At 38.5% G+C, this 27,307-nt stretch overlaps 1 protein-coding gene across 3 annotated transcripts in view; it reads right to left on the bottom strand.

The window, feature by feature from the left end:
- The window catches only part of Dclk1 (doublecortin like kinase 1), a 344,423-nt gene that overhangs the window by 146,818 nt on the left and 170,298 nt on the right, over positions 1–27,307 (bottom strand). For all 3 annotated transcript variants that reach the window (XM_046454160.2, XM_058582536.1, XM_046454162.2), the window contains exon 4: positions 15,766–15,865. In XM_046454160.2, coding sequence (XP_046310116.1) covers positions 15,766–15,865 — 100 coding nt within the window. The remainder of the gene's footprint in view (positions 1–15,765; positions 15,866–27,307) is intronic.

Genomic DNA, 27,307 nt, shown 5'->3' on the forward strand with positions numbered 1-27,307 from the left:
TGATTTTTCATTAAGCACATCCTCTGATGATTCATGCTAAAGGTCTCTCTTGGCACAGTTAACCAAGAAAGCATTTCTATAACTCTTGAACAGAAATCAAACTTATGAGGTAGGCTTGCCAAAGTAGAGTGGCTAGTCTGCCTTGCCTTAGTTGGGAGAGAGCCGTTTTGCTATCAGCCTGAAGGCCTGAAGGAGGAGGGGGGAGCTGGATATTTGAGTTCAATCACACAGTGAACAATTTACTCAAGCATGCCTACACGATGAAACCCCAATTAAAAATCACAAGTCAGTGTCCCCCACATTGACTTATTGTTCAGATATATGTTAAATAGTTCAAACAGGACATCAGAAACTTGGTGAGCTTCCTGTTTGATAAACTGGGAGTGTGATGAGTCCTCATCCCTGGAGGAGAAGGCACAGAAGGCCTGCATTTGGTATGCCACCAGACCTCCTTGTCCTTTATTTTTCTTCAGTTGGCTGTTCCTGATCCACATCCTTCAAAATAAAACTATGATTATAAATACAGTGCTTTTGTGAGTTCGTGAGTTGTTCTAGAAAATTACTGAACCTGAGGGAGATGTGGGAACCTCTGCATTTACAGCTACTTGGTAAGAAATATGGGGAGCCTGGGGACTCCTGCATTTGTGGATTGCTCTTATGTAACTGTACAGTCATTTGGGATGGTGTCTTTAATCTCTGAAGATTGACTACAGGCATTTAGCTTGGAATTACACTGCAGCCCACCTGCCACTACAGGGTTCTGTATGAGGACATGTCAGGCACTCTCACCCCAGGCCCTCTGCATTAGCCATTTCCTCTACCTGAAGTGTTCATCCTCTAGGACCTTCATGGCTGGCTCCATTGTCCTCTTATTTGTTCAAATGTCACCTTACTGAAGTCCTTCTCTCTGGAATCCTCCCCACACACTCCCTTTCCGAGTTCACTCTTCATAGCACTTATCTTCTAATAGACTTAATTTACTTAGGGTTTTTATATATTAAATATATTCCTCTAACAGGATGTAAGCTCGGTGTGAACAGGAATCACACCGGAATCTTCCTTTAGTTCACTGTGATGTCTAGTGCTCAGAATAGTGTCTGGCACACGGTAGATATTCACTCAATATTGGTGAAATTAAGCTGATCTATACCGTAGGCATGGAGAAACACATAAGATTAGGCTTCTGTGATATAATAATTTAATTTATGTTAATTGTCTGTAAGCTCTCTTACAAAGTATATAAAACTCTCCTAACTTTCGTATTGGAAAACCCATTACACGGGTTATGGTTTAGATATGAGGTGTCTCCCAAAAGCTCATGTGTGAGACAATACAAGAATGTTCAAAAGTGAAATGATTAGATTATGAAAGTTCTGACCTAATCAGTGGATTAATCCACTGACATGGATTAACTTCCTAGTAATTATAACCAGGCAGGGTGTGGGTGGAGAAAGTAGGTCACTTGAGGGCATGCCTTTGGGGTTTATATTTTGAGCTCTCTCTGCTTCCAGCCTGTCATGTCCTCTGCCATTCCCTTCTGCCTTCACCATGATGTTGTATCTCACCTTGGGCCCAGAGCTATGGAGTTGGCTGACCATGGATTAAAACTCTGAAACCATAAGCCAAAAAAAAAAAAAACAAAAAACCAAACCTTTTCCTCTAAGTTGTTCTTGTCAGATCTTTTGGTCACAGCTATAAAAAAAACTGACTAAAACGACATGGTAATAATTTATATCTCACTTGAGGAAGAGGCAAAAATACTTTTTATATTATATTATTATTAGGGAGCTTGGGCTCAAACCAAAGGGTACTCTACCACTGATCTACATCCCCAAATTCTTTTATTTTCAAAAAGTTACTGAAGCTGGCCTTGAACTTGCAATCCTCCTGCCTCAACCTCCCAAATCACGGAGTGTGCCACGAGGCCCAGCTTTTCCATAAGCTACTTATTTGTTTATTTATTTTACATGAACACTAATCTTCTGACTTCTAATAGCTTTCTGTGAATAATTCTGTTGAAAGGTTGTCAAGTGTGAAACAAAGGCTAAGTTGACATTAAGATTATGGGGCAGAACTATGAAAGAAGAAATATTTATTTCCTGTAGAGGTCAGGCACTCAAAATTTTTAACCTCAGTTCTCGGAGGCGAGGCAGAGCTCTGTGCCACATCAGTGAGATGTCCCAGCTTAGTGTGTCCTATGAGTGGGACACCCACAAGTGAACAAAAGACAATCATCAACTCAGGGCCCCCATGTATGTGAGTAACTACCTGTAGAGAGTGACTTGTCTCTGACTGAGGCCATACTAATGTCCACCCTGACCATCTGGCAACAGTTGGCCTTGACTGGCTCCCTTCCCCTGTGCTGATACGTGTTATTCTTTAAGTCCAGTTGCTGATGCTTTATTGACAGGGCTGCAGCTTCTCTTTGGCTTTGTTCCCTGATTATGTGACTAGGAATCACATAAATTCAGAGAGAAAATCTACTTCACCATATTCATTTTAGGCCTCTGAGAAAAATGAGGCTCATAATTTCATAGTGATTTTATTCTACCTATTGACACCTGAAGATAAGTCATCCATGCTTCCATTCTTCTTCGTCTTTTTTTTAACCAAAAGCTTATGCATTTGTTTATTTTCTAGAACTGCTTAGCAGAAGATCTAGCTGGAAGCAGTGAGGAAACATATAATATCAGTATCTTATTATATTTTACTCAGAATACTTACATTAATGAAAATCTATACAGACAGCCTGTAAAGACACATATATCAAATTATTACCCAATTTTAACAGTGATTTTTAATATCACCTTCATATCAAACATTGTCCACAGTGATTTTTCACTTCATCAGCTTTCCTGTAAGTAGACATTTAGCTTTCCAAAGTTAAATGGCCTACATGGCTCTTAACATGTGCTTGGCATGGGGGATTTAATTGGCAGATTTCAGAAGGAATGAAAACATTTTCCCTGTGGACCCACACTAAAAGGATAGAACCCTCCTGTACTTAGGGTATGTGTGAAGGCACAAGGAACCTGTTCTCTTCTTCTCTAAGGCTTGTTAAAAAAGTTAATCAGGAGTCTATTAGGCTGAGATGGTTTCGGCACCTGGGGTTCCTATGGAACCAAAACTCATTTTAAGAGGTAAAATAAAACTTAAGCTTAATCAATAAGACATGGCCAACTAACCTCTGGATTCCAAACCACTTTTCATTTGGTGCTGCCCAATTCATGAATTGCTGTCTGCTCCAACACATTCTTTAACATTTTAATGTGCCTATGTTTATCTTTTAATAGTTATTATCTTTTAACAGAGATTGACCCAGTCAAATGTGAACACTGGGCTTGAAGCTACCCTGCCACTGTTGCCTATAAGGACACATGTGAGAGTTGTTAGAGCTTTTCATTTCTTTCTCTTTTTGTCTGAGAGTTTTTAAGCAGCTATGCTATCGGTCTTTGACTAGACAACCCCAAGAAACACAACTTAGTTGGGAAGGGCAAGGGCCTAGAAGCCAGAAAGACCTTATTTCAACTTCCTTCTCTGCCATTATTTATCCTCAGGCAGAATTTGGATGGTTCAGACTCTCAAATGGCCAGAATTAATGATTCAAATTAATAAGATGCAATCTGGCATGAATACATAAAGCACTGGATGGAGGCTCAAATATGCAATTAAGCAAGTAGAACCTGGCTTGATATCACATCAGAATGCCCCTCAGATTTCAGCAGGTCAAAAGTTAACCATGAGTCTGCATTGTTTGGCTACTGACAAAAAGAAACTATAATTGCTCTTAAAATCAATTTGAACAAGTTTGATGTCTCTATCAAATATTTTTTATTCTCTACATTCTTGAAGGCCCCAAGGACTACTGTGTTAAGTACTAAATGCCATTTTAGGTAAGATTTTGCTAACTATGGAGTAGCCAGAGAAAAGTAACCAAGATAATAGAGTGGTCTTAGGAGAAATATCTGTAGCAACTTTGCCTAAGAAAGCTGGAAGGAAGTACTAGGTCATAGTCCTCAAGCATCTGAAGGGCTGAGAGGTGAAATAGATTCCTACTGCATTCATTGCTTTAGCTAACATTTCTTAGGCCCTTACTATATTCATGGTACCCATAAGTGCTGTGGAATATAGAGAGAAGTGATTCATAGTCCAATCTCAAAACACTTATAATTAAGTAAGATGAAATGTAAAGAATCTGGAATCCTCAGTCTTCCTTCCAATTCTGTGATCCACTGGGCATGTAAATATGATGGTTAATGTTATAGGTCAGAATAAATATATTTTATGGGGATGTCTGTGAAAGTATTTCTAAGTGAGATTACCATTTGAATAGAGGGACTCCATAAAGATAACTGCCCTCTCCAATGTGAGTGGGCAGCATCCAATCCATTGAGGGCCTAAATAGAAGAAAAAAACCTAGAAAGAAAAAATTTACATCCCTCCTTCCCTTAGGCAACATATTTTTTTTTTCCCCCACTGCTTGACTGGGGCAGCTTATCTCATTTTCTCCTGTACTTGAAATTTACGTCACTGGGTGACTCTCATGTTTTTTTTTTTTTTTTTTTTTAAATTTTTTATTGTTGGCTGTTCAAAACATTACATAGTTCTTGATATATCATATTTCACAATTTGATTCAAGTGGGTTATGAGCTCCCATTTTTACCTCGTATACAGATTGCAGAATCACATCAGTTACACATCCATTGATTTACATATTGCCATACTAGTGTCTGTTGTATTCTGCTGCCGAGGGAAGTGGGGACTCTCATGTTTTTATGTTTGAACTGAATTATATAACTGACTTTCCAGCTTAGAGACAGTATATCATGGATCTTCTCACTTGACCCAGTTTCTTATAATCAATTTCTCTCTCTCTCTCTCTCTCTCTCTCTCTCTCTCTCTCTCTCTCTCACACACACACACACACACACACACACATAGAGAATAGATAGCTATTTGGGGAGCCCTGACTAATACATGAGTTTGGGCAGTTTCTTAATTTCTCTTATCTTGGTTTTCTTTATTTGTAAAACAATACTACAGAATTTTTCTGAAAATTGAATATTATTAATATTTATAAATTATATTAATTTTTATAAAGCTCCATAACACAAGACAGAATTATCAAAATGCTGTGATAGAGAAAAGAACAAAAGAAAAAAAAAAACAGGAAAAAGAATGAGAAGTCAGAAATGGACAGAAACCAAGTAGATAGGGTAAGGCATTGCAAAAAAGGTAATTGTTGAATTGAACTCAAACAATAAGAGAGATTTGGGTGGGTAGGGAGAAGGAAAGGATGAATAATATTTTAGGTTGATGAGACAGTATGTGTAAAGTCAGAGATATTGCAAATAAAAGGCTTTGGGGAGACCAACAAATAACCCTGTTGTTGGAATGCAGAAAAGGAATAAAGCGTTGATGATAGGTGGAAGGATATGACAGAATTGGGTTGACTGTCCTTGAATGACATGCCAAGAAGTCTGTGGGCAGTACAGGGCTATTTAAGTAAATGAAGGAGAATCAATCTATGTCCAAACATGGGGTGGAATGACTAAAGACTGTAACCTAGAAAGCAAATTAACACATCTTTATAACAGTCCAATCAAGAGATTATGAGGAGATCAGATGATCATAATGGAATTGGAAAGCACAGGAACAAAGTGCTGGTTATGGGGAGTGAAGCTGAAGGGTGAGTAAAACTGGCTCCATGTTTTGCAACCTCTGTGCTAGGGAAAGTACTGATGTCCTGAACCAACACAGGAAAACAGAAGGAGGAATAAAGTTGGCCAAGCAGATGATGTGTTCAATTGTGGGATGTGTTGAATTTCAAATGGCTGTGGAATAATCCTAGGCAAGTTCATACTAGCAAGTTGGAAATATGGTTCTGGAGCTCACGAAAGCAATCAGGGTTAGAGATGCAGATTGAGAGGAGGCATATTTAGAGTTTAAGAATGTGTTGTCCGATATAGACAAACTTGGTTTTGAACTCTCTATTCAACACTAACTAGCTGTGTGGCCTTGAACAAATTATTTATCATCTCTAAGCTTAATTTCCTTAATTGTAAAATTGGGAAAATTATACATACTTCAAAGGCTTTGCTTATTGCATACCATCTGGTCGCCATTTGTCACCATCACTGTCTACCATCACCATCATTGCTAAAGCCATTAAAGAAGATGAACTTGGCTGGGAATAGAGTAATTAAGTAGAAAAAAGGGTTGAGGAATGAATCTTAGGGAACAATTACTAGGGAATATATGGCAGAAAAACAACACTCAAAGGAGCTCAGGAGTAGTCAAAGCAGTGGGCAGAAGACCAAGAGAGCAAAACACTCTGAAGATCAAGGGGAGAGAATTTCAAGGAGGGAATCATCAAAAACATCAAATGCCACAATGACATCAAGGAAGAAAAAGAAAAAAAGAGAAAGAGAGAGAGAGGGAACATTGAATGCAAAATATTTGAGGGATATCCTTGCTTTTTGCTTATTGGATCTGTTACATACGTGGTGGGTATGAAAGCCAGTTGCAAATGAAATAGTATTCAAAATGGAAGTTTCACCCAGACTCCAAAGAAATGTGTTCCAGATATTGAAGTGAATTATGAGGTGGATCATCTTCCAGAAATCTCAAAGGAGATATAAACAGATCCAGGCCTTAGCTTTATTTCCACTTCAAGGCTTAAGTGGAAATAAGGCTTAAGTTATTAGAGAGAAATGGGATCTGTGAGAAGGATTTCTTTAGGGAACTGTGCTATGTATCATTCCAAAAGAAGGGAGAGACTCCCCTTTGCCTCAATAGGGACTTCACTTGGAGACCTAAAGTGCTTGGTCAGTACCTTCTGTGGATGGGAGAAATGACAGAAATAACTGACTAATGTTCATGTGCTGGGTTTTCACCTGAGACCTTCTGATAAAACTAAAAGGCTCAGTTGAATTATTTGGGCTGTTCATTGGAGACAAAGGAAGTGCAATTGATTTGATGTTTTTGAAGATCAAGTTGGCATGGAGCTGATTTAAGTTCTTCCCAAGAGGACCGTCTGAGGTCAATTGGCAGAACTTTAGAAAATAAGGACTGAGGGAGACACAGCCAAAGCTGGAAGAAATAGAACTGTCCACATGAACAGAATGGACTGTTCCCAGCAAAAGTCCCTGAAGGGGACACAACAATTGCTATCCCAGAGAATGTTAGGCTATCTTCCAACAGTACAGCCAAGTAAGGATGTCCATCTCCCCTTCCTCATCATCCTGCCCCACACCCTTCATCTCTATTCCAATCTGGAAGGATTGAAATCTACAGGGAGCAGGTGAGTGAAAAGGAGAGAAAGCATAAAGCTTGTCCTTGTCCTACAGAGCTGATGACTCACTATGTTGGGTCCTAGGTAGGAGTGAAAAACAATCCCAGTTTTAAATGACCATCACATGGGACTAGATATTTTTACTTCCAAATTGAGATGGTAATTTGTACCTAGAAGAGCCCATAACACTTTTTACTATATTAGTAGGGATCAGAAAGATATTCAGATTGCGGAGGTATCCTCCAGTGGCAAAAGAACTTTGCCATTAAAAAAATCAAAAAGGATGGTGAAAGACAATTGTTTAAAAAAAAATTTGATAAACCCCATAATCTTTTGTGTTCCTGTGTACCAGTAATCCAAAGTAATCAAAAGTGAGTCAGAATAAGGAACCCGAGGCTCCAGGACAGTAGTTTATTTATTATTAACAGTTGCACAGAAGGGGAAAAAAGACAAGGTAGTTTGAGAAGATAACAGAGATGATTGAAGTCTCCTTTAGAACACGAGAGATCTGGAGGCCTGACCATGAGCTAAGAAGAAAGTGACAGATACGTAGGGTAAAGCAGCAAATCCACAAGAGCAGTAGGAAAGGGATTCTAACAAAGAAGGTCACCACCAAACAGGACAAAATCAGGAATGTTGTCATTGCTTTTTTAAAAAGGAAGAGAGACTCTTCTTCCTTTGAAAGATAAGGGAAGCAGGGGAGAGATATGGAGACATGAAGATATGGTCCAGAAAGAAAGGAAGTAAAACCATTTATGGTGAATGACTTTGATCATCCTCCAGGGCTAGGTGGAAAGCTCATTGTCTAGGAATGGCAGCAGTGGGTGGTATTTATTATTCAGGAAGTTCAGAATTGGACCACTGTGTACAAGCCGGAGAGAGATTAATTTTGGCTCAATAAAATGAAGAACTTGTTAATAATCTGCACTAGTGGACAGTGGAATTGGCCTTCTTGTAAAGTTGTAAACCATCACTCACAGAAGATTCTTGCTGGGGATGGAGTAAACTATTGCTGTTTTGCTGTAGGGAGGATTTCTATATGGTGGGAAAGGGGGAATGGATGACCTCCAAGACTCTTAGTGCCTGGGATTCATGTTCAGTGCCACATTTTATAGTGTTTTCCATGTCAACAACCTATGTATTCCTGTTACTGAATGCAATAAAAAGAAGTCCTTGCGGGCCAAAAGAAAAAAATGTTAAGAAAAGATTGCATGTGTTACACAATGCCTTGATTTCCTAAGTAGAAAATTATCTATTTGTGGCAAAGGAAATAGCTTGTGCTTGAGTTAGATTCTGTCTCCAAAGTGCAATACTCTATATGTCTCTATGGCTTGGCAGTCGATTAAATTTGAAATATCACTATGTTCTGGGAAACTTTATATTTGTGCATGAGCTCAAAGGAAGCAATGGTCAAGAAAGTCTCCAGAACGCCCTATAGTTTTTCCACTGCTAAGAGGCAAAGAGGAATACGAGAAAAACAGGCTAGCCAATGTGCTCTCTCTTCACAACCCAAACCCCCAAACCCTCTATTTCAAACATCAGAATGAACTCTACAAGGCAATGAAATCAGAAATGGGCATATCATATTTTTCATTTTTCTCTATTCAGACAGTGAAATGTCACAAAAATTTGGCCATTATTCAACAAGACAGCTATAACAAATTCTTAAGAAAATAATTTTACATTCCTAGAACTGATGTCTACTGAAACAATAAAATATTTCACCGCCAACAAATATCACACAAAGAATCTGCCCCATATTTAATGTGAACTGGCCTCCTAATCCAATTAAAATGTAAATCTATAAAGAATTGTCAGTCTTCTGTGACTCATTAGTTGTTTTACCATAATATTTTTCAGGAGAGAGAAATCCATGAGAAGCAGCAGCAATGTTTAATATTCTTGGTCACTACCTATGATCCCTTGGCATCTTTAGACATAAGCAACATTAAAGGCCAGTAAGAAGGGTCATGTTTTATGTTAGCATCTATAGTTTTTTTTGTGTGTCTATCACACGGCCTGAAACATAGTAAATTAGCTTAGCTTATTGAATAAATTAATGAATGATTAAATGAATGAATTTTTTAACAGTGGCTTAAAAAACACATAATGGGTAGCTAAGGGTGTAGCTTACTGGTAGAGCCCTTTTCTAGCATTTGTGAGGCTCTGGGTTTGATTCCCAGCATCACAAAATAAATAAATAAGCAAAACAAAAAACACTTTATGGGGAGGCCTGGTCTTTATCCAGACTCTACATTTTCCAGTGTTCTCAATGACCTCGTAGTTTCCCAGCATCACCAGCTTCAGGACAGAGCAGCAAGGCCATCAGAGACCCCTTTGATCCAGACCACTATGGACAGAGAAAAAGGGTTGAGGGGGTGACATTTCCTAAGGGCTGGAACTCCTGAATGCTGTAAGTTTTAGAAAACTGTCTGGTTCTTCTAAATGTGATTTGGTTTAAGTTTCCAGAGCTTCATTTCGGAGAAGAGTGGGTATCTTCAAAGTCCACTTAATTTTCCTCTTACCTTTACCATAAGAATAAAAGTTAAGAGTGAGAAGAAAGAAGTAGAAATTGCTTTTGGGTTCTAAAGAATACCAAAAGTCAATCTTGGTGACATCTGACTCCAATTAAGTCCTGAAAATGAATCTCCATGGCTGAGTCCATCTGCAGTCCACCAGGAGGTATATTTCAGCTGAGGTGTCATTCACTAAGTAATAAGGAACACAGTTTTGAACGTGCTTTGACATTTATTATCTTATTTGAGGTCCATTACACCCAGAGAAAAAAGGCTTTTTACAGAATAGGAAGTGGGCTTGGAGATGTACAGACCACACAGCAAGTGGGAGGTGGAGCTTAAATAAAATCTATATCTTCTAAGGCTATTCCAATACTGTTTCTATTATTCCTGGTTTGCACCCTATTTTCTTATCACTCAGAGTTGGAGAAAGTATGGGGACCCTGGTTGTGAACTTCTGTCATATCTCACTCAGGACATGAGTCCCAGAAAAATGATTAGGATTGAATATTCCTAGAAACATTTATCAAGCAGATCCTGGGTATCCAACATCATGGAGGTCCTTAAGAGAAGCTGAGGAAATGTCCCTTCTAGAATCTCACACCAGGGAGATTCTAGATCACTATTCCATATGGGTCTGCCTGTCTAGTATAGGGAGGAGCAGGAATGGTGTTCTGCAAAGACAGGAAACTGTGTGAGTGCATGCGTGAAAACAGATACACACACACAACACACACACACACACACACACACACCAAAGGCCTTAGTGAAGTTTTGAGTTTTAATAACTACAGAAGGATAAGCACTATGCATTTCACAAAGAAGTCATTTGAAAGCTTAATGACTTGTGTTTCCTCTATACTTATTTTGTGACTGGTAAGTAATACATTTTTATTTGTTTATTTATTTTTGTAGTTGTAGATGGACAACCTGCCTTTATTTTATTTGTTTACTTGTATGTGGTGCTGAGGATCGAGCACTGTGCTTCACACGTGCGAGGCAAAGTACTCTGCCACTGAGCTAAGCCCCAGCCCCCAGTTTTAGTCTTAATTTGTTGGTTCATTCCACATTCACCAACTTCAGTCAGAGAGGCTGAAACATTTTATAACATATACATGATATATGTACAATACACACAGCAAATGAGCCAGATTACACCTCACACTAAACCTGCAGTCAACTGAAAGCAATTTTCACATGTCTTTCAGTGAAAACTAAGTTGTTCCTAACCAAATAGAATGATCAGATTGTAGAGTTGACTTTTCTTTTCCTTCCTTTCTCTTTTAACCCTAGAACACAACATTTTGTTTATACCAATTTGATGTGATCTTCTTGGATGCAATTTGTCTTGTTAGAATCCCTGTAGAAACTCACTCTGTTTTCAACCACATTAGCACCCCTCCCAGAGGACTTCCATCATGCAAAACCCTGTGGTGTGGCTCCCAGGGAACAAATACAGTCTCTACCTACAGGAACCTTAAGGATTAATTTAAACAGAGATCTCCACCAGAACATCAGACATCTATCCATAAATCAGTACCTTTTGGACAGGGTAGTTCAAGCAATTAAAAACATATCTTCCTATATCATTCAACCCATACATTTTCATCTCAGTCAAAGGGATTTCAAGAGAGGGACTGTCAACTACATTACTGAAATTCTCAAACTGTCTGACCTACCAGATGAGGAGCCCTAACTGTGAAAGTTCAGATGAAGTGGAGCGTAGCCTGGCCACAGCTCTGTTGTCCATGTATTCTACCAATAAATACAATGCTACCACTGTAGAGCCCAAAGACAGATCAAAACAGAAAACAAAAATCAGTTTACTTGTAATCCAAGATCAACTAAAATCACCATAGCTACCAACAATTCAGGTTGAATTTTGTTCTCTAGAAAGATATGTTCTAGGCCCAGCTCGCAGGACCCGTGAATGAGAAATCATCTGGAAACAGGGTCTTGGCAGATATTCTCTAGCTTATATGGTAGCCCAAATCTAATAGCTAGGGCCCTTCTAAGAAGAAGGAAATTTGGACACACATACCGACCCACAGGGAAAGGGGCCACATTGGAACAGAGGCAGAGATTCCGCCACAAGTCAAGGAAGGCCAAGGACTGCTCGAAAATTCCAGACTAGCAGAGGCTAGGAAGGATTCTGCCTCAGAGACATCAGATGGAGCACACCACTGCACCACTGCCCATGCCTTAATTTTGGATTTTGGTCTCCAGAATTGTGAGACAAAAGATTTTTAGGGTGGTCTCTTTTATATATTTCAAAATTTTTATTTATAATTAACACATAATAATTTTATGTGTTTATGGGGTACAGTGTGAGGTTTCAGTATATGTATACATAGCATAATGACCAATCAGAGTAATTAGCATATTCTTCACCCCAAAAATTTATCGTTGTGTGTGTGTGTGGGGGGGGGGGTGGTAACATTCAAGATTCTCATTTCAACCAATTCCTCTTATTTTAAGCCACCCAGTTTATGGCACTTTGTTATGGCAACCCTAGGACACTAATGCAACAACCAACGTAATCAACAATATGAAAGCTTAAAATAATGCCTATTGACATCAGAATCAAGAACACTTGGAACCTGATTGATAAAAGCAATCAAGCTCTTAGAAAAGTAAAGAGAGATTGAGAGATATTTAAGGCTATGATGGTGGGGGGGATCAGCAGGGGTGAGCCACCCATGGCAGTGAGGTGAATGGGTGAAGAAACTGGCAAAGTAAGTGTGGGGACATTGGCTTTGAGGACAAGGAGGTGGACAAACTGTGACATACAGTGTCAGGCTCATCACCAAGGAGTGAATGAATGTCAGGTGGACATTTCTCAAGGCAATCCTGTCACTTTTGAATGGCAACAAATCATAAACTCATCAGTTTGTCATCAACATCTAAGCAACACTATGTTGAGCTTCCTGTCTCCAGTTTGGCATTTTCCCTGAGAATGTTTCATCATTCTAAATTAGACAGCAGGCCAAGCACAGGAAGGATCTGTCGGCCTCTCTGTCTCTATATATAGTGTTCTATCCACCATTTCGAAGGTGCTAAGACTCCACTGATTGATGACAATGTCGCTAAAATGGTTACATTCTGAACTAGAACAAGGAAGGGGTTTTATTCTACATGTGAAAACTTTGGGGAGGAAAGAGGATCCCTCACAGTTTCTAATATCCATCTGGCTCCCTCGTGACCCTGTGAATTATGAGTCTATAATGGCAAAACTCTTTACTGGAAAGACCTTAAGCTACATCCCTAGGAGCTTTCCTAGCAATAATTAGGGGATGTATTATTGCTAATCCCCAACTCACTGGGAGCTGGGTTAATTTTGAAAGATAAAATAAAAGTGCTGCCTCTCAGCAAAAGGCCACTTCTTGGCGCCATTAAATCAAGCGCAGCCCTGCTCAGGGCTGAGAGTAATAATTCTGAAGATGTCTGTACCCCCTGCTGACACGCCTTTGAGGAAGAGGCTATGGAACAGGCCAAATGAAGCATCAATTTGCAAATACCATTTAGCAAGTACAGATAAGCTGGGCTAAATCATGCTCGGAGCACTTAAAAAAAAAGATTCGAATTTTAATACATTAGCACCAGAACATGCTGTACAAGCAACAGGAAAACTGCAGTTGTCAACGTGTGAATTTAGTTTCAGGGTAAGTTCACCCAAGGAAGTAAAAGCTCAATTTAGATTCTTTTCCTATCCGACTCTCCAACCCCACCACCACCACCATATCCACGTGCTTCTTTTAGAATGAGGGAGAACACGTGACTCAGGAATGGATTTCACACCAAGAAATGTTTAGGGCACCTTCATCAGGGGAAAGGATGCGGAGTGCTCACAAAAATGGGGTGCAGTAGCCTTCCTTTCAGGGAGTCAAGTCACAAAAGAAGGATGAGGGGTGTGTGTGTGTGTGTGTGTGTGTGTGTTCCCACACTCGTGCACACACACATGCACGTGTATAAAAGTACATGTGTACGTGTGCTCACGTGTACATGTCTTTTCTTAAGGAGAAAGCATTCTAAGGGAAATTTGCAAAGGATTTTCTGACAATGTGCTATTGTACTTCTCAGAAAGTCTCCGTGCCCATCACTGCCAGTGAACAGGAGGAGGAGGCTGTACCTCCTGAGTTGAAAGCACAATGTCAACTGGGGAAGCTTAGCTAGCTGTGTGGGTGCCCCCAGTGTGGCCCTAGGTCTACCTGGAGGGCTGAATAATGACCAGAGAGCCTGGGAACCCATAGCCAACTCTGCTGATTTGAAACTAAGCTTTATTCCAGTTTGCATTCGACAGTCTGTTTTCTATATTAAAGCAACAAATGGATTTTCATTTCAGAACGCATCTGGTCTCAGACCATTCTATCAGAAGCAGCTATTTTCTTTAAATTGAAAGTCAAAGCCATTTATTTTTCTCAAAACTGTGCTGTCAGCTCTTCTGCCTGACTGGAAATATTCACTTGTTCTACACAATGACAAAGCTGCCTTATCCTTAAGTAGACGTAGGCACAGGGAGACCCCCATAAGGACACCTTACCTGTGATGTTTTTACATACATCTTTGTCTCAAAGGGCACATCTATCAGTTATAAAGATGGAATGCATTTATTTTAGAGGACAAGAGGTGTCAAACTACTCTTCAGTTAGGATCCTTGAACCAAAACAAATCTCTTCAAATGAACACACACACACACACACACACACTTTCATTGGGCATTTGTAATTTTAATAATAATGGAGCAATTATTGTATTCCTCCCAACACAGCTTAAGTCATTTTTATATATGAAACAACTGTAGAATGTTTAAATGCATACAACTAATAATACATATACAGCCATGTGTTGCTTAATGATATGAACATGTTTGGAAAACAGCATCATTAGGTGATCTAGTTGTATGAACATCATAGAATGTGCTTAAACTGGAATGACTATGATATTACTAAGTGATATAATCATATGGAACAACCCTTATATATGTATATGTGATTAGTCATTGACCAAAATGTTGTCATATGGCCAATGACTGTGCATATATATAATGTAGATACTACATGTGAACATGCGTCTGCAGTATTTGAGTGAGACCACTACATTACTTCACAGATCCTATCAGTCAAGTATTGCCCATCCACTTTGTCAAAAAGCTCACTAATTTGTTCTTTCAGGATAATGGAGCAAAAAAAAAATTCATTATCATTTCAAAAAGTACTTCCAGCTAGACAGAATTTGAATTGTCAATAAATGCAAAATTTCCCTAATTAAATATTAGCAAGGATGGGTCTCTTAATTAAAATAATCTTTTCTGTGAAAAATATTAATTTAAGAAATGATGCATAATACCAAAAAATCATTCTCAAAGTTACAACCTTTCATATTCATTTCCCCTTTTAATCGGTTGTCCCTTCTTTATCAATTAGAGAGGGTGGCATTTAGTTTATTATTGGAAGGAAACTTCTTTCCTCTTTTCTCAATACCTCACACAGATGCTAATGACACACAAATTCCAAAGTTTTACAGGAAAGGGAATACCAAACCATTTTCTCAGTTAGGAATTCAAGGAGGCCACATGAAAGCTGAGCTTAGAAACATACTCAATAATTTTATGATCACAAATCCCTCCACTATAAATTTTGAGAAAAAAATATACAATTAAAAATGTAGAAATCCAAGAGTGGTTTTCTATAAAACATCAACCTAGATATTAAATGGTTATAAATTAACCCTTAATAATTTATTCTTCTAAATGACTAGCCTTTCCAATTATCATTTCATCTGTTTTCTATATTTTAAAAAATCAAAGAAATTCAAGATATAGGAAAGACATGCTGGTTGGGGATCTGAAACTGATTTGGTAGCTTTGGAGTTGACATAATCTTGGCCTGGTACAGCTCATTTTGGAAAGCTGCCTCAAATTTCCCCTGGTTTTGAACTTTTTTTTTTTTTCCTTACCACTTTCATCTAGCAAGAAATCATCCTGGTAACGGAACTTCTCCGGTCCACATGCAATAAAAATGTCATCGTCACCAAAAAAGTCCTGAAGGCACATCACCTACAAGAGAAAAGCATGGTACTCAGCGAGGGGTCGCAGAACAGCAATTACAACAATGCATCCCTACAAGCAGACATCTGCATAAAGCTACTTCCCTCCTAATAGAATCAACAGGGCAGCTTCTCCAGAGGAATTTCAAAGGAAGGGCTCAAGCATCTGTTACTAGTAAGAAACATGTTACATTTCAGTTCTGCAGGAAGACTGGATAAGGCAAATAGAACCGGTAACTGTCACATTTATTACTTGATATATCAATAGGCTATGAGGTAAGAGCCCTTTGTTTCCATAATAGAGTAGATGCAAAAACATGTGGGAAGGGAGGTCCCCCTTACTCTTCTGAAAGCAAAACTCCTTGACAGCAACAAAAGTCAGCATATGGTTTTAGCAACAAATATGTTTTTTAGTAATTGAGGCCATTGTACGTGCACGATAATCATTGAAGAAAAATATTGGTGTCATAATATGAACATAAAAATTTCCTTTAGACCCATTCCACCTCTGCTTGAAAGAAAAATGGAACCCTTCATAAAGGGAATAATTGTAAAACTAAGTAATTGCTGAGGTCTAGTTATGGAGACTGCCAGCCCATCACCCAAGCTATGCTAAACACTTCAACCCCCAGACCCTCCAGCTTCTTGCTGCAAAAGTAGAGTTTCAGTGCAAATCTGTGGCATTTTTTTCCCCACTTACTCTCCAATAAGAACTTTAAGAGTGGTAAATGTTACTTTACAAGAAACTGTAGTCAAAATGAATAGTTCTCAAGCATATTGCTGTCGGTCTTGGGAGAAGCTAATAATGTTTTGTTCACAGTTTGTACAATGCCAATCCTGAGAACACTGCTGACTTCTGTCTCTTTGCAATTTCCTTTGATCACTTGGGCAAATCATAAGGTGGCCAATTGAAGGCACTTTTCCAAAGCTCTCTGAAATAGACTTTAGAATAGCATTTTCCCCTTGGGCATCTGAGGACAAGAGACAGACTCTTCTAAAATATTAGATGCTTATTATCCACATCTCCCACATTTCTCTGCATTTTCATCTGTGAGCATCTCTGGGGTTCTGTATTTTTGCAGTTCCTGGTGACACTACCTCCACACATCACATGTGCCAGAAGACACCGAGTAGTAAATTGGGAGAACATGGCATTATTTGGAGTCCCCAAATGCAATGATGTATGGGCTTCAGATAGTCTTTGTAAATCATGTCACATTTCCAAATAATCATTGAAGATTTAAAATTAACTTTTTTTCCTCCAACAGTTTGATAATCAATACTAAGCATGAATATGGTGCAGCCATAGTTGGGTGCATTTTAAGAGAGCTTGAAAATGCAGGTGGTTTAAAAGGAATATTGTAATCATGGAAGAAGATGGACCCAAGGGCTCTGAAGATCTGACTTTCCATTGGTTTAAAAAGAGGACTTTTGAATTCCGAGCCTGACCTCTGTGTCACTCTTCTCTCTCTCACTCCAACCCCACTCATTTTTACCTTCATGATGCCCCAGCTTTCTCTATCAGCATTGGGGTCATCCCAACCAATCTCATGCAAGCCATTTCCTTTTTCTTTCTTTTCTTTTTTGGTACTGAGGGTTGAACCCAGTGGCGTTTAACCACTGGGCTACATCCCCAGCCCCCCCACCCTTTTTTAAGACAGAATCTCCCTAAGTTGCTTAGGACCTTGCTATATTGCTGAGGCTGGTCTCCATTTGCAATTCTCCTGCCTCAGCCTCCTGAGTCACTAGGATTACAGGGGTGTGCCACCATGCCAGGCAAAATCATTTTCCTTCTACATGCATAAGTCTTTACTGAATGCCCATTGTATGCCAGCAGCACATAGCACTAACATACAAAATAAATAAGACATGGGCTAGGGGTATAGTTCAGTGGTAGAGCACTTGCCTAGGGTGCATAAAGCCCCGGGATGAATTCCCAGTACAACCCCAACAAAAGACATGATCTCTCTCTCAGACAAAAATGTGGACAATGAACCACCAAGAGCTGTATTTCCTAAAGTGTGGGTGGTGAACAGGTCTTGTACAAAAGAAGGTTCTAAGACCAAATATCACACATCAGGTTTACCCAATGTAAAGAGGTTCCTTTGTTTCTGAACTTGGAAAAACCCTTTAGTGTGCTAATGTATATCTGGACTCCAAAGAGGAGATAGAAAAATCCGGTATGTCCCAAAGTTATTTGATTCCAGTACTACTTTCTTACCATACAGCCCAGTGTTTACTGTTCCCTTTGAACCTGTGCTGACAACCCCCCATGGAAAACAAAAACCTCAGGAAACACAAAGGACAGAACAGTTACCCACATTTCTTCCCAGGCACATATTTCTCTAGTAATAAATATTTATTTGCTAATTTGTTTACTAACTCAAATGGGCCTACTGTGCCCATTCTATGCCAACTGTTACAATGACAAATTTCTGAGAGATGAAAGTACTGTTTTCTAAGAATATAGTCTTTCCTTTCTGCAAATTCTCACCTTTTGCATTTTAGAACATCAGGTTGCTACCTGGACCGGATTCACCTATGTGTGCATGTTTAATGTTACTGCTAAGTGGACAGATAACTATCATGAAAACTATAACAAGTTATAAGCGGGTTTCCAGCCAACTGACATCCATCATTTTGCTGATGATCATTCTCCAAGACTTAAAGAACAGAACACACAAAGATTCATCTTGGATGGTTTAGGCATAATTCTGTTGGCAAGTGGGAAACGAAACATGATGAACTTTTGATGTTCTTTCCAACACCAGGATTCTGAGGATATGAAAGCAATACAGTGATTGTTAAGGAAAAGTAACTGTCATCACCCAGCACAAAAAGGCCAGGGCAATTCATTCCAGTGACTTTTACCTCTCAGGCTTCAGTGGTTGAAATCAAAGAATTTGTTGAACTATCAGAAACTCTGCTGTTTTCTGTGCTTTCTGCTCTCAATCATTTGGCCTCTTTCCTGCTCACAACTTCCCATCGGAAATAATGGGTAAGGTCAGTAGTTGAAGTTCAAACATGAAACGACTCCTTGACAGAAGACTTGGTGAAGGAGTTGAGGGCAAAAGGAGGCTGAGACACAGGTTACAATAGGATCATTGCTCTGTGTCAATTTATTCATGCTCTCACGCTCGATCATTGATCTAGAGTTAGCTATAATGCCTTCCATCTAGCAAAAAGAATAACAGGAAGATTTATAACCCTTTTCTCTAAGCAACTACACTTCAAGAATCTTCCTTGAGGCTTTAGTGTGCATTCTGATATCAAGGGATTATAAAAAGTAGAGAAATGTAAGACCTGCATTTTGCATAATAACCTGACTTTATATATCTATAAAGTGTTAATCCTTTTTAAATTTGATGTGCTCAAAATTCAGCATGGTTAGCAGCTTAAAAAAATGAGTTCCATTTTTGGGTGGAAAACATGCTTCTTTGCAACAAGGGGATAGTGACAGTTGGCCTCTTCTATCATGAAATCTCTGCTCAGTGGATATCAGATGTTGCAAGCATTTATCAAGGTCAGATATGGAGCAGATGCAAAGGTAGAGATACCAATTTTGAGAACAGACATGTCCAGCCTATGAAGAGCATCCTTCTAAGCTCCTCCTGCCCCTCTCCCAAGGCCTGGTGCCAGTGCCTGCTCTTCCCAATTGTCCCCCTGTGGTCATGGATTGTGTTTGTGCAACATTTCTGAAGCCCAAGTCTTTCCCTACCCTCCTTTCTTTTATCCAAAGTTCATCTTTCTGCCTCTAGACATTGGCAATTCCCTCTTGTGAATTTTCTCACCGCCCCCCACCCTGACTTCTTTCTTTCCAACTCATCGCCCCTAATTCTCAGTCTACTCAGCCTACTTTTCCTTAGTAAATTTTTGAAATCACTCTCCATGGCTCAGGAAACCATTCATGGCTTACAATCATCAAATTCAAGTTCATCTTTTTGATCTTGGCATTCCAGATGCTTCAAAATCTGGCTCCAACCTACCTTTGATGCTTCCAGTTTTTTAAGATGTGATATAGTACCTGGTGTGTAATAAGCTTTTGGTGAGTGAATGGATGGAAGAATGGATGGATGGATGAATGGATGGGTGGAAGGATGGATGGATGGACAGGCTATGGTCTAAAGTGAACTATGTTCTGCTTTACTTTTTCTTCTCTAAATAAGGGCTTATTCTTTCCTGCTTATGTGGTTTCTTGTGTTTTCTTTTTGTTTGTTTGTGGATTGTTTTTTGTTGTTGTTGTTTGTTTTTATGAAAAAGTTTTCCCTATTTTGCATCCATTCCTACTGACTCTTCATTATTTAAATCCCTCCTATGGGCTGAGGCTCAGTTGAAGATTCAAGCCCTGCCCCTCCATCTACTCCAGTCCAAAGGCACTCATCCCTGCTCGGAAGCTCTAGTCATCATTCAATAAAAGTTCATTGCTAGCCACTGTGATGATCCTTGAGTCTACAATTGTCCTTAGGCTTTACCTTTTCCTTTTCAGTACATGTATCTACAGACTTATCTTCCCAAGAATTCCTAAGATACTGCTGTGAATCAGTAACTAGACAAAGGGCGACTTGCATTATGTTCCAGTGATTTTGTCCAAGGCCTGAAGTCAGACAATTTGAATTCCACCTCTTTGCTCTCCTGTCATCTATGACTTGAGCAAGTCAGGAAATCCCAAACAGCTGTCTTGAGTCCTGTTTCTAAAATCCTAAAGCCAACTAGAGCAGAGGCTGAGTCTCCTATTGGGTGCTCTTCTTTAGCACTACAAAGATATCTGCCCTGTTTCTATTCCCCAAGAGCACAGTACTGTTGACATAGACAGGATTTTGAGTTAATCCAAATCTGCAATTTAGATGTTAATCTCTTCCTTTGTGCCTCAGTTTATCATATCAAATGTTTTAAAGATTAGATGAATTAAGACAATGAATAAGATGTGAACAAGATCTTAATACATTTTTGTTATTTTAATTTTATTTATTAATTTGATACCAGAGATTGAATCCAGGGGTACTTAACCTCTGATAGACATCCCCAGCTCTTTTAAAATTTTTTTTATTTGTTTTACTTAGTTACACATGACAGTACAATGATCCTGACATATCATACATTTGAATCAGATGGGATATAACTTCTCATTTTTCTGAGTGTACAGGTTGCAGAATTACATTGGTCATGCAGTCACGTATTAAATAAATATAAATTTTTATTTTGAGACAGGGTCTCCTAACTTTCTTAGGGCCTTGATAAATTGCTGAGGCTGGCTTTGAACTTTCAATCTTCCTGCCTTAGCCTCCCAAGCTGCTAAGGTTACAGGTATGAGCCACCACACCAGGCTAGCTATTTTTATTAGCCAAATATATTTTTACTTCAAAATAAGTACAAACCAAATGTATAACTAATGGAAAGAAGGAAGGAAGGAAGGAAGGAAGGAAGGAAGGCAAGCAAGCTCCAGGACAATATCTCAATAGGCTTTTTTTTTTAAGTAGATTTGCACAAAATGTAAGAAACAAGTGCCTCTTATTGCTTTGGGAACAAGGATTCTACCGGTATTATTATTTTGATGAATTAGCATCATGGAATTGGTGCAAAGCTGGTAGTAGTCACTAACACAGAGGTGAAGTCTCGTCCATCCAGCCTATGATTTCCATTAGGCTTCCATAGATGATGCTGTAAACAGTTATTTGCAAGAATGTTCATGTGCTATCACAGGTACAGTTCTGTGAATTATTGTTTTAACTCAGAACTTCTTGGGCTCTGTCATCAACTTTGAGGTTTGTGGGAATCAGAGATTTGCCTTCCTCTGAGAAAACAATTCTCTGTTGACTTGTCCTACACTTGTAAAGAAAGTGTATGTATATCATATGCAATTCATAAAAGAGGTAATCTGTTTATGGCCCACAGTACTTAATAGCCTATTAATTTTGGCTTCTCACTTAGTTCTTTAATTATTGTGTAGAAATCTCACACTAAAGAAAAACATTCTATTTATTGTATTCCAGTTTATCTCTATTGGTGCTTAGGTAATGGCAAAGCTACAGTATCTCAAATACTATAGGTGATTAGAATTGCCAGATGTGCTAGAAATAGCCCTTCAGTGAGTATTAGGATGCCTGAGTTCAGAGCTCAGAATTGCCATGATTGTATGAACTTGGTTGAGTTGACTAAAGTCTCTTGCTTTATCAGTTTCCGTATTGATTCTTATATGTTATAACAGTAATTATATGATGAAGACATAAAGATGAAAATTGTCTTTTTGATGTAAAATACCAGTTCTCTATATATTACCACAGTTCTCTATATATTACTACATTTAATCCTCAACATATATTATTATATTTAATGCTTTCCATTATGAAGGATACAGACTTTATTTGGGAATAGTTAGAAGATTGCTATAATTTGGATCTTATGTGTCCCTCAAAGGTGTGGTAAAGGCTTGGTCCTGCATGGCATTATTGGGAGGTAATGGAACCATTAAAAGGTAAGGCCTATTGGGAGGTCTTCAGGTCACTGGGAGTGTGTCCTTGAAGGGGAATGTGAGACCATAGCCTTTTCCTCTCTCTTTCACTTTCAAAAGAAGTGAGCAGGTTTGCTCCACCATGTGCTCCTGCCACCATATGCTGCCTTGCCACAGGCTCAAAAGCAAAAGGGCCAACCAAGCATGGACAGAAACTTCCAGAATTTGAGCTTAAAGAACCCTTTTTCTTCATAAGTTGATTGTCTCAGGTAAAATTCTTAGAAAGCAAACACAATGGTATTAATATTCACATTCTACAAACAAAAAAGAGCCAGATTGAGCAGATCAGTAGAAATTTGAAATCAGGTCAATTAGAATTCAAATTCAGGCTGTAAACTACCAAGATGCAGGGGAAAAGTCTATTCAAATGCATAGAAAAACATACCCTGAAGGCTGCATATTAGAAATTTTAGTTGACAAAACATTACAATGAACAATTATCACATATATTGTATATTAGTAGTATATAAAAAAGCATCTAATAAAAACACCTGCTTTCTTTTTAAAGGAAGTTTGAATTATTACTTGAATTAGAAAACATCTACCTTTTCCCACTATGTGAAATCTGAATGGTTATCTTTTCGCTTAAGTTGTCATTATACACACAGTCACAGGAGACTAAGCAGCATACAGAAAAACAAAACGCTGCACACAAACATGGACTTCCTCCCTTCTGCGCTTCCGGCATGAGTTGCTCTGCAAAGGCAGAGATTCAAACAAAGGCAATAAAAGCATCTGCTATTTACCCATTTCCAAAGCAAGACCGTGGAATCCATTCTCCCTTCACTGGAATGAGATCTCCATGGTGATGCCGACTTCTGCAAGCCCCGCCAGTTTCTTAGCCGGGTCTTGCAAAGATATTTTCTTTACAAGAGCGCCCTCTACAAGCCGAACAGGGGATAGTTCTGCAGCCAGGGCTGCATTTGTTTGAGGCCAGGGAAGCCATTGTGTTTTCCTCAGGTGTTTCTCCTTGGGTTAGAGATTCTAAAATATTCTACTGTTACCCGTTTAATATATTTTAAGTCATAAATCTTTGTAAAAATAAAATCCAAGGAATTCAATAAATTCCATTGTTGGAATCCCTGAATGTGGCATATCCTTTGAAAACTGTCTTTTTGATGTGAAATACCAGTTCTCTATATACTTTAATTTTTTTCAAAAATGTTTATTTATAATTTCTCATTCTTCTTGATACCGGTGAAAGGTAGTAGGCTTAAAGGTTCTGTCTTCACATTTTAACAAGATGCTCTTTATGAAAAACTAATGTTTATGCCTTTGTAAAAAACCAAATAATCTAGTCACCTTATGTATCTAAGGTGCCAAATCAACAAACTTGTTCTTTCCGAATAATTCATAATGTGACCGTTATAATTAGATTTCAGTTTCATCCTGGCACATACAGCCCCCTTCGTCCTGCCAAAACTGAATTGAGAGAAGGTTTTTCTTCCAATTTCATTCTACACTTGGCTTTTTTTCTCCTCTCAGCACTGAGAAATTCTTACGCCATGTGATATTATAGGTCAAACACTGTGAATTTTTCTGTTCTATAATCATGTAATTCCATATGTTATTAGTTCTGAAATGTCTACAATTTGTTTTACAGCCAAATATTGGAGTTATTTGTGTTATTTTCATAAAAAATGCATTCCCTATAATTTTTTTCATGTTCTTCATTTTATTTGTCAATTAACTTTATGGAAATGATAATTAATTTTTACAGGAGTACCTTTGGCTAGAAATTTCTGATTTAAAAAAATCCTTTAGAGAAACTCTCATTCTTGACCAGAAAGAGATATAGGCATAAAAAGAGAAATAAATGTACTCATCATCATCATCATCATCATCAGAAAGGAAAGTGTAAAGATCCTCAAACTACTTTTTACAAGTTATAATGCATGACTAAGACACTTTCCTGCAAAAACAGGTAACACTGTTCAAGTTCAGAATAGACTAGTTGATAACACTGGAATAAAAGGCTACTGCTTAAAGAAATAAAGGAAAACTTTCTCCTTTGAAATGCTAACAATTTCTATTTTCTGGTTCAATTAGAGAAAAACAATTATGGAAACGAAAATGCATGCATTCTCTGGGTGTGTTCTGAGCTGTTGTTTACATGAACATTGGACAGAGGTGATGATGTCCTATGGTCTGACCCAGGAGCATGTCCTTTGTGTAAGGGTCACAGTTTTTTACAGACTCTGGCATACCTAAGAGGCTGGCAACAAATTTCAAATGATTGATCTTTCATTACTTATCCAGATGGTTCCTGATGATTCGACTGACAACTTTTTGACCTTATGATGGTGTGACTGCCATTCTCATCCAGGAGAAACCACACTCTAATGCATAGTAACCATCCATTAACGTGAGTACACAATCATTCTGTTTTGCTCCATAAATTGCATGAGGTATTCAACAGAATAGGCTTTGTGTTTGCTAAGTCTGCCCAAACGTAAGCCAATGTGAATGTTCTGAGCATGTTTAAGGTAGACTAGGCTAAGCTGTGATGTTTGGTAGGTTAGGTGAATTCAGTGCAATTTTTTAAAAAATATTTTTTAGTTGGCAATGGACCTTTATTTTATTTATTTATACGTGGTGCTAAGACTCAAACCCAGTGCCTCACACATGGGAGACAAGTACTTTTCCACTAAGCTACAACCACAGCCCTCAATGCAGTTTTTAAGTTATAATATTGTCAATTTACAAAGGGCTTATGAGATGTAACCTCATTATTAATCAAGGGGCATCTGCACTAACATTTCTCTTTCTCTTTTTAATTTGGATCCTCCTCCTTTTGGGCTGCTACAACAAAATACCATAGACAGGTGGTTTATTAAAAAAAAAAACTTATTTCTCACAGTTCTGAAAGTTTGCAGTCCAAGATCAAAGCATCAACAGACCTGGTGTCTAAGGTTGTCTCACTTTCTTACAGATAGCCACTTTTCACGTATGAGACACAATAGTGGAATGGATGAGGCACCTCCCTGGGGCCTCATATAAGGGCTTGAATCCTATTCATGAAGGTCTGCTTTCATGACTTAATCACTCCCTAAAAGTCCCATCTCCTAATACAGTGGGGGTTAGGGTTTCAGCATATGAATTTGGGAGGGGGGACACAAAGGATCAGACCACAGTGTTGTGGCTTGGGCAAAATGACCCTTTAGTAAGGAGTAGTAACCAGATGTTTGATTCTGTTATCTAATAGATATGTGACCTTGGACAGATATTTAACATCTTCAAGTTTTAGTTTCCTCATATTTAAAAGGGAGTTACTAATGTTTGCCTTGGCAGGAGGGTGGAGTTATATACGTGTTATGGTTTGGATGTGAGGTGTCCCCCCAAAAGCTCACATGTGAGACAATTCAAAAAGGTACATAGGAGAAATGATTGGGTTGTAAGAGTCTTAACCCAATCAGTGACTTAATTCCCTGATAGGCATTAACTGAGTGGTAACTGAAGTGGTAGGATGTGGCTGGAGGAAAGGGGAACTGGGGCATGACTTTGGGTATATATTTGTTATCTGGAGAGTGGAGTCTCTGTCTCTGTTTCCTGATCACCATGATGTGAGCTGCTTCCCTCTGTCACTTTCTCCTGCCATGATGTTCAACCTCACCTCGAGCCCTGAAGAATGGAGCTGGCCTTCTATGAGCTAAGACTCTGAAACCATGATCCATCAAATAAACTTTTCCTCCTTTCAGTTGTTCTGGTCAGATCCTTTTAGTCACAGCGCAAAAAAAGCTGACTAAAACAACAAGTCAGGCTTCAAACCCAGAGAACCAAACCAAACCCACAAAATCTCTGTAGGCAATACCCTCGGGTAGAATGTTCCTGGGTCAGAAGTTAAAAGTGTATTTAAAACACCTAGTTGCTCTCTTAATTTTGTGTACTCTAAGTCAACATGTGCACAAAGTTTCTCTCCTGGTGTTTTAGAAGGAGCCCAGACAATGCTCAGGTTTATGACACGTCAGGCCATTACAGGACAGACATGATACATATTACCTAATTCCTCACAAGAACACCGTGGTGAATTTATATATTAAGAATTTTTATTAAAAAAATCATAATCCAAAGTATAGGTATATATTTGAAGGGTTAAAAACACAAAGATAAATTGCTTTGCCTTATATGTCCTTGTGAACTGGCTTGTGACTTGAGATTGCATAAAATAATATTCTCAAAGCCATAAAAGTCCGCTTCTGCCAGGAATATTTATAAGTGTTGCTTGACATTAAAGTATGGAGTTAGTTGCTTTAAATATTTCTGTTTCTATTTCTAATCTACTTGTCGGCATAGATAACTTGACATTAAAAGAGATATTTTTTATACAATTCAAATTAGTCTTCTCAAGAAAGTGATGTTTTCCAAATGGCAATCCAATAAAGCTGACATTTCCAAAAGGGTTGTTAGCACTACCATCACCATCACCATCACCATCACTACCACCAACACCTTTATCGTCACCATAATCACCACCATCACTGCCAATCACCCCTGGACCACTGCCATCATCACCACTACCATACAACAATCATCACCATCACCACCACCATTATCACCCTCACATACTACCATTACCACCTCAATCATGATGAGAGCCCACTAAAACTTTGGAGCACTGTTTTTTTGTTCTTTCTTTTTTTATTTTATGAGGACAGAGTCTTTTTGTCTCTTGTGCATTCTGTGCAGCATGTTAGCCAAGGTTCTGTTCACTGGGTGCTTAATCATTTCTAATTGATAATAATCATCACAGTAATATTCAGTACAAATGCATCCTAAAACTATTTTAGGAATAAAATTATATTTTTCATCCAAGCTCAAATGCAGCTAGTAAAGATGTACACATGGCTTTGCAAATATTATTCAAGAACAATACTGATTCTTCCAAAAATATATTTGAGAGCCAGTCAGCTTTTAAAATTGCAAATGAAAACATCTCTGGAATTG

This window comes from Marmota monax, unplaced genomic scaffold, assembly GCF_021218885.2.
Source record: "Marmota monax isolate L192 unplaced genomic scaffold, Marmota_monax_Labrador192_F-V1.1 WCK01_AAM20220418_F8-fsc00011, whole genome shotgun sequence".
Classification (NCBI taxonomy): Eukaryota; Metazoa; Chordata; class Mammalia; order Rodentia; family Sciuridae; genus Marmota; species Marmota monax.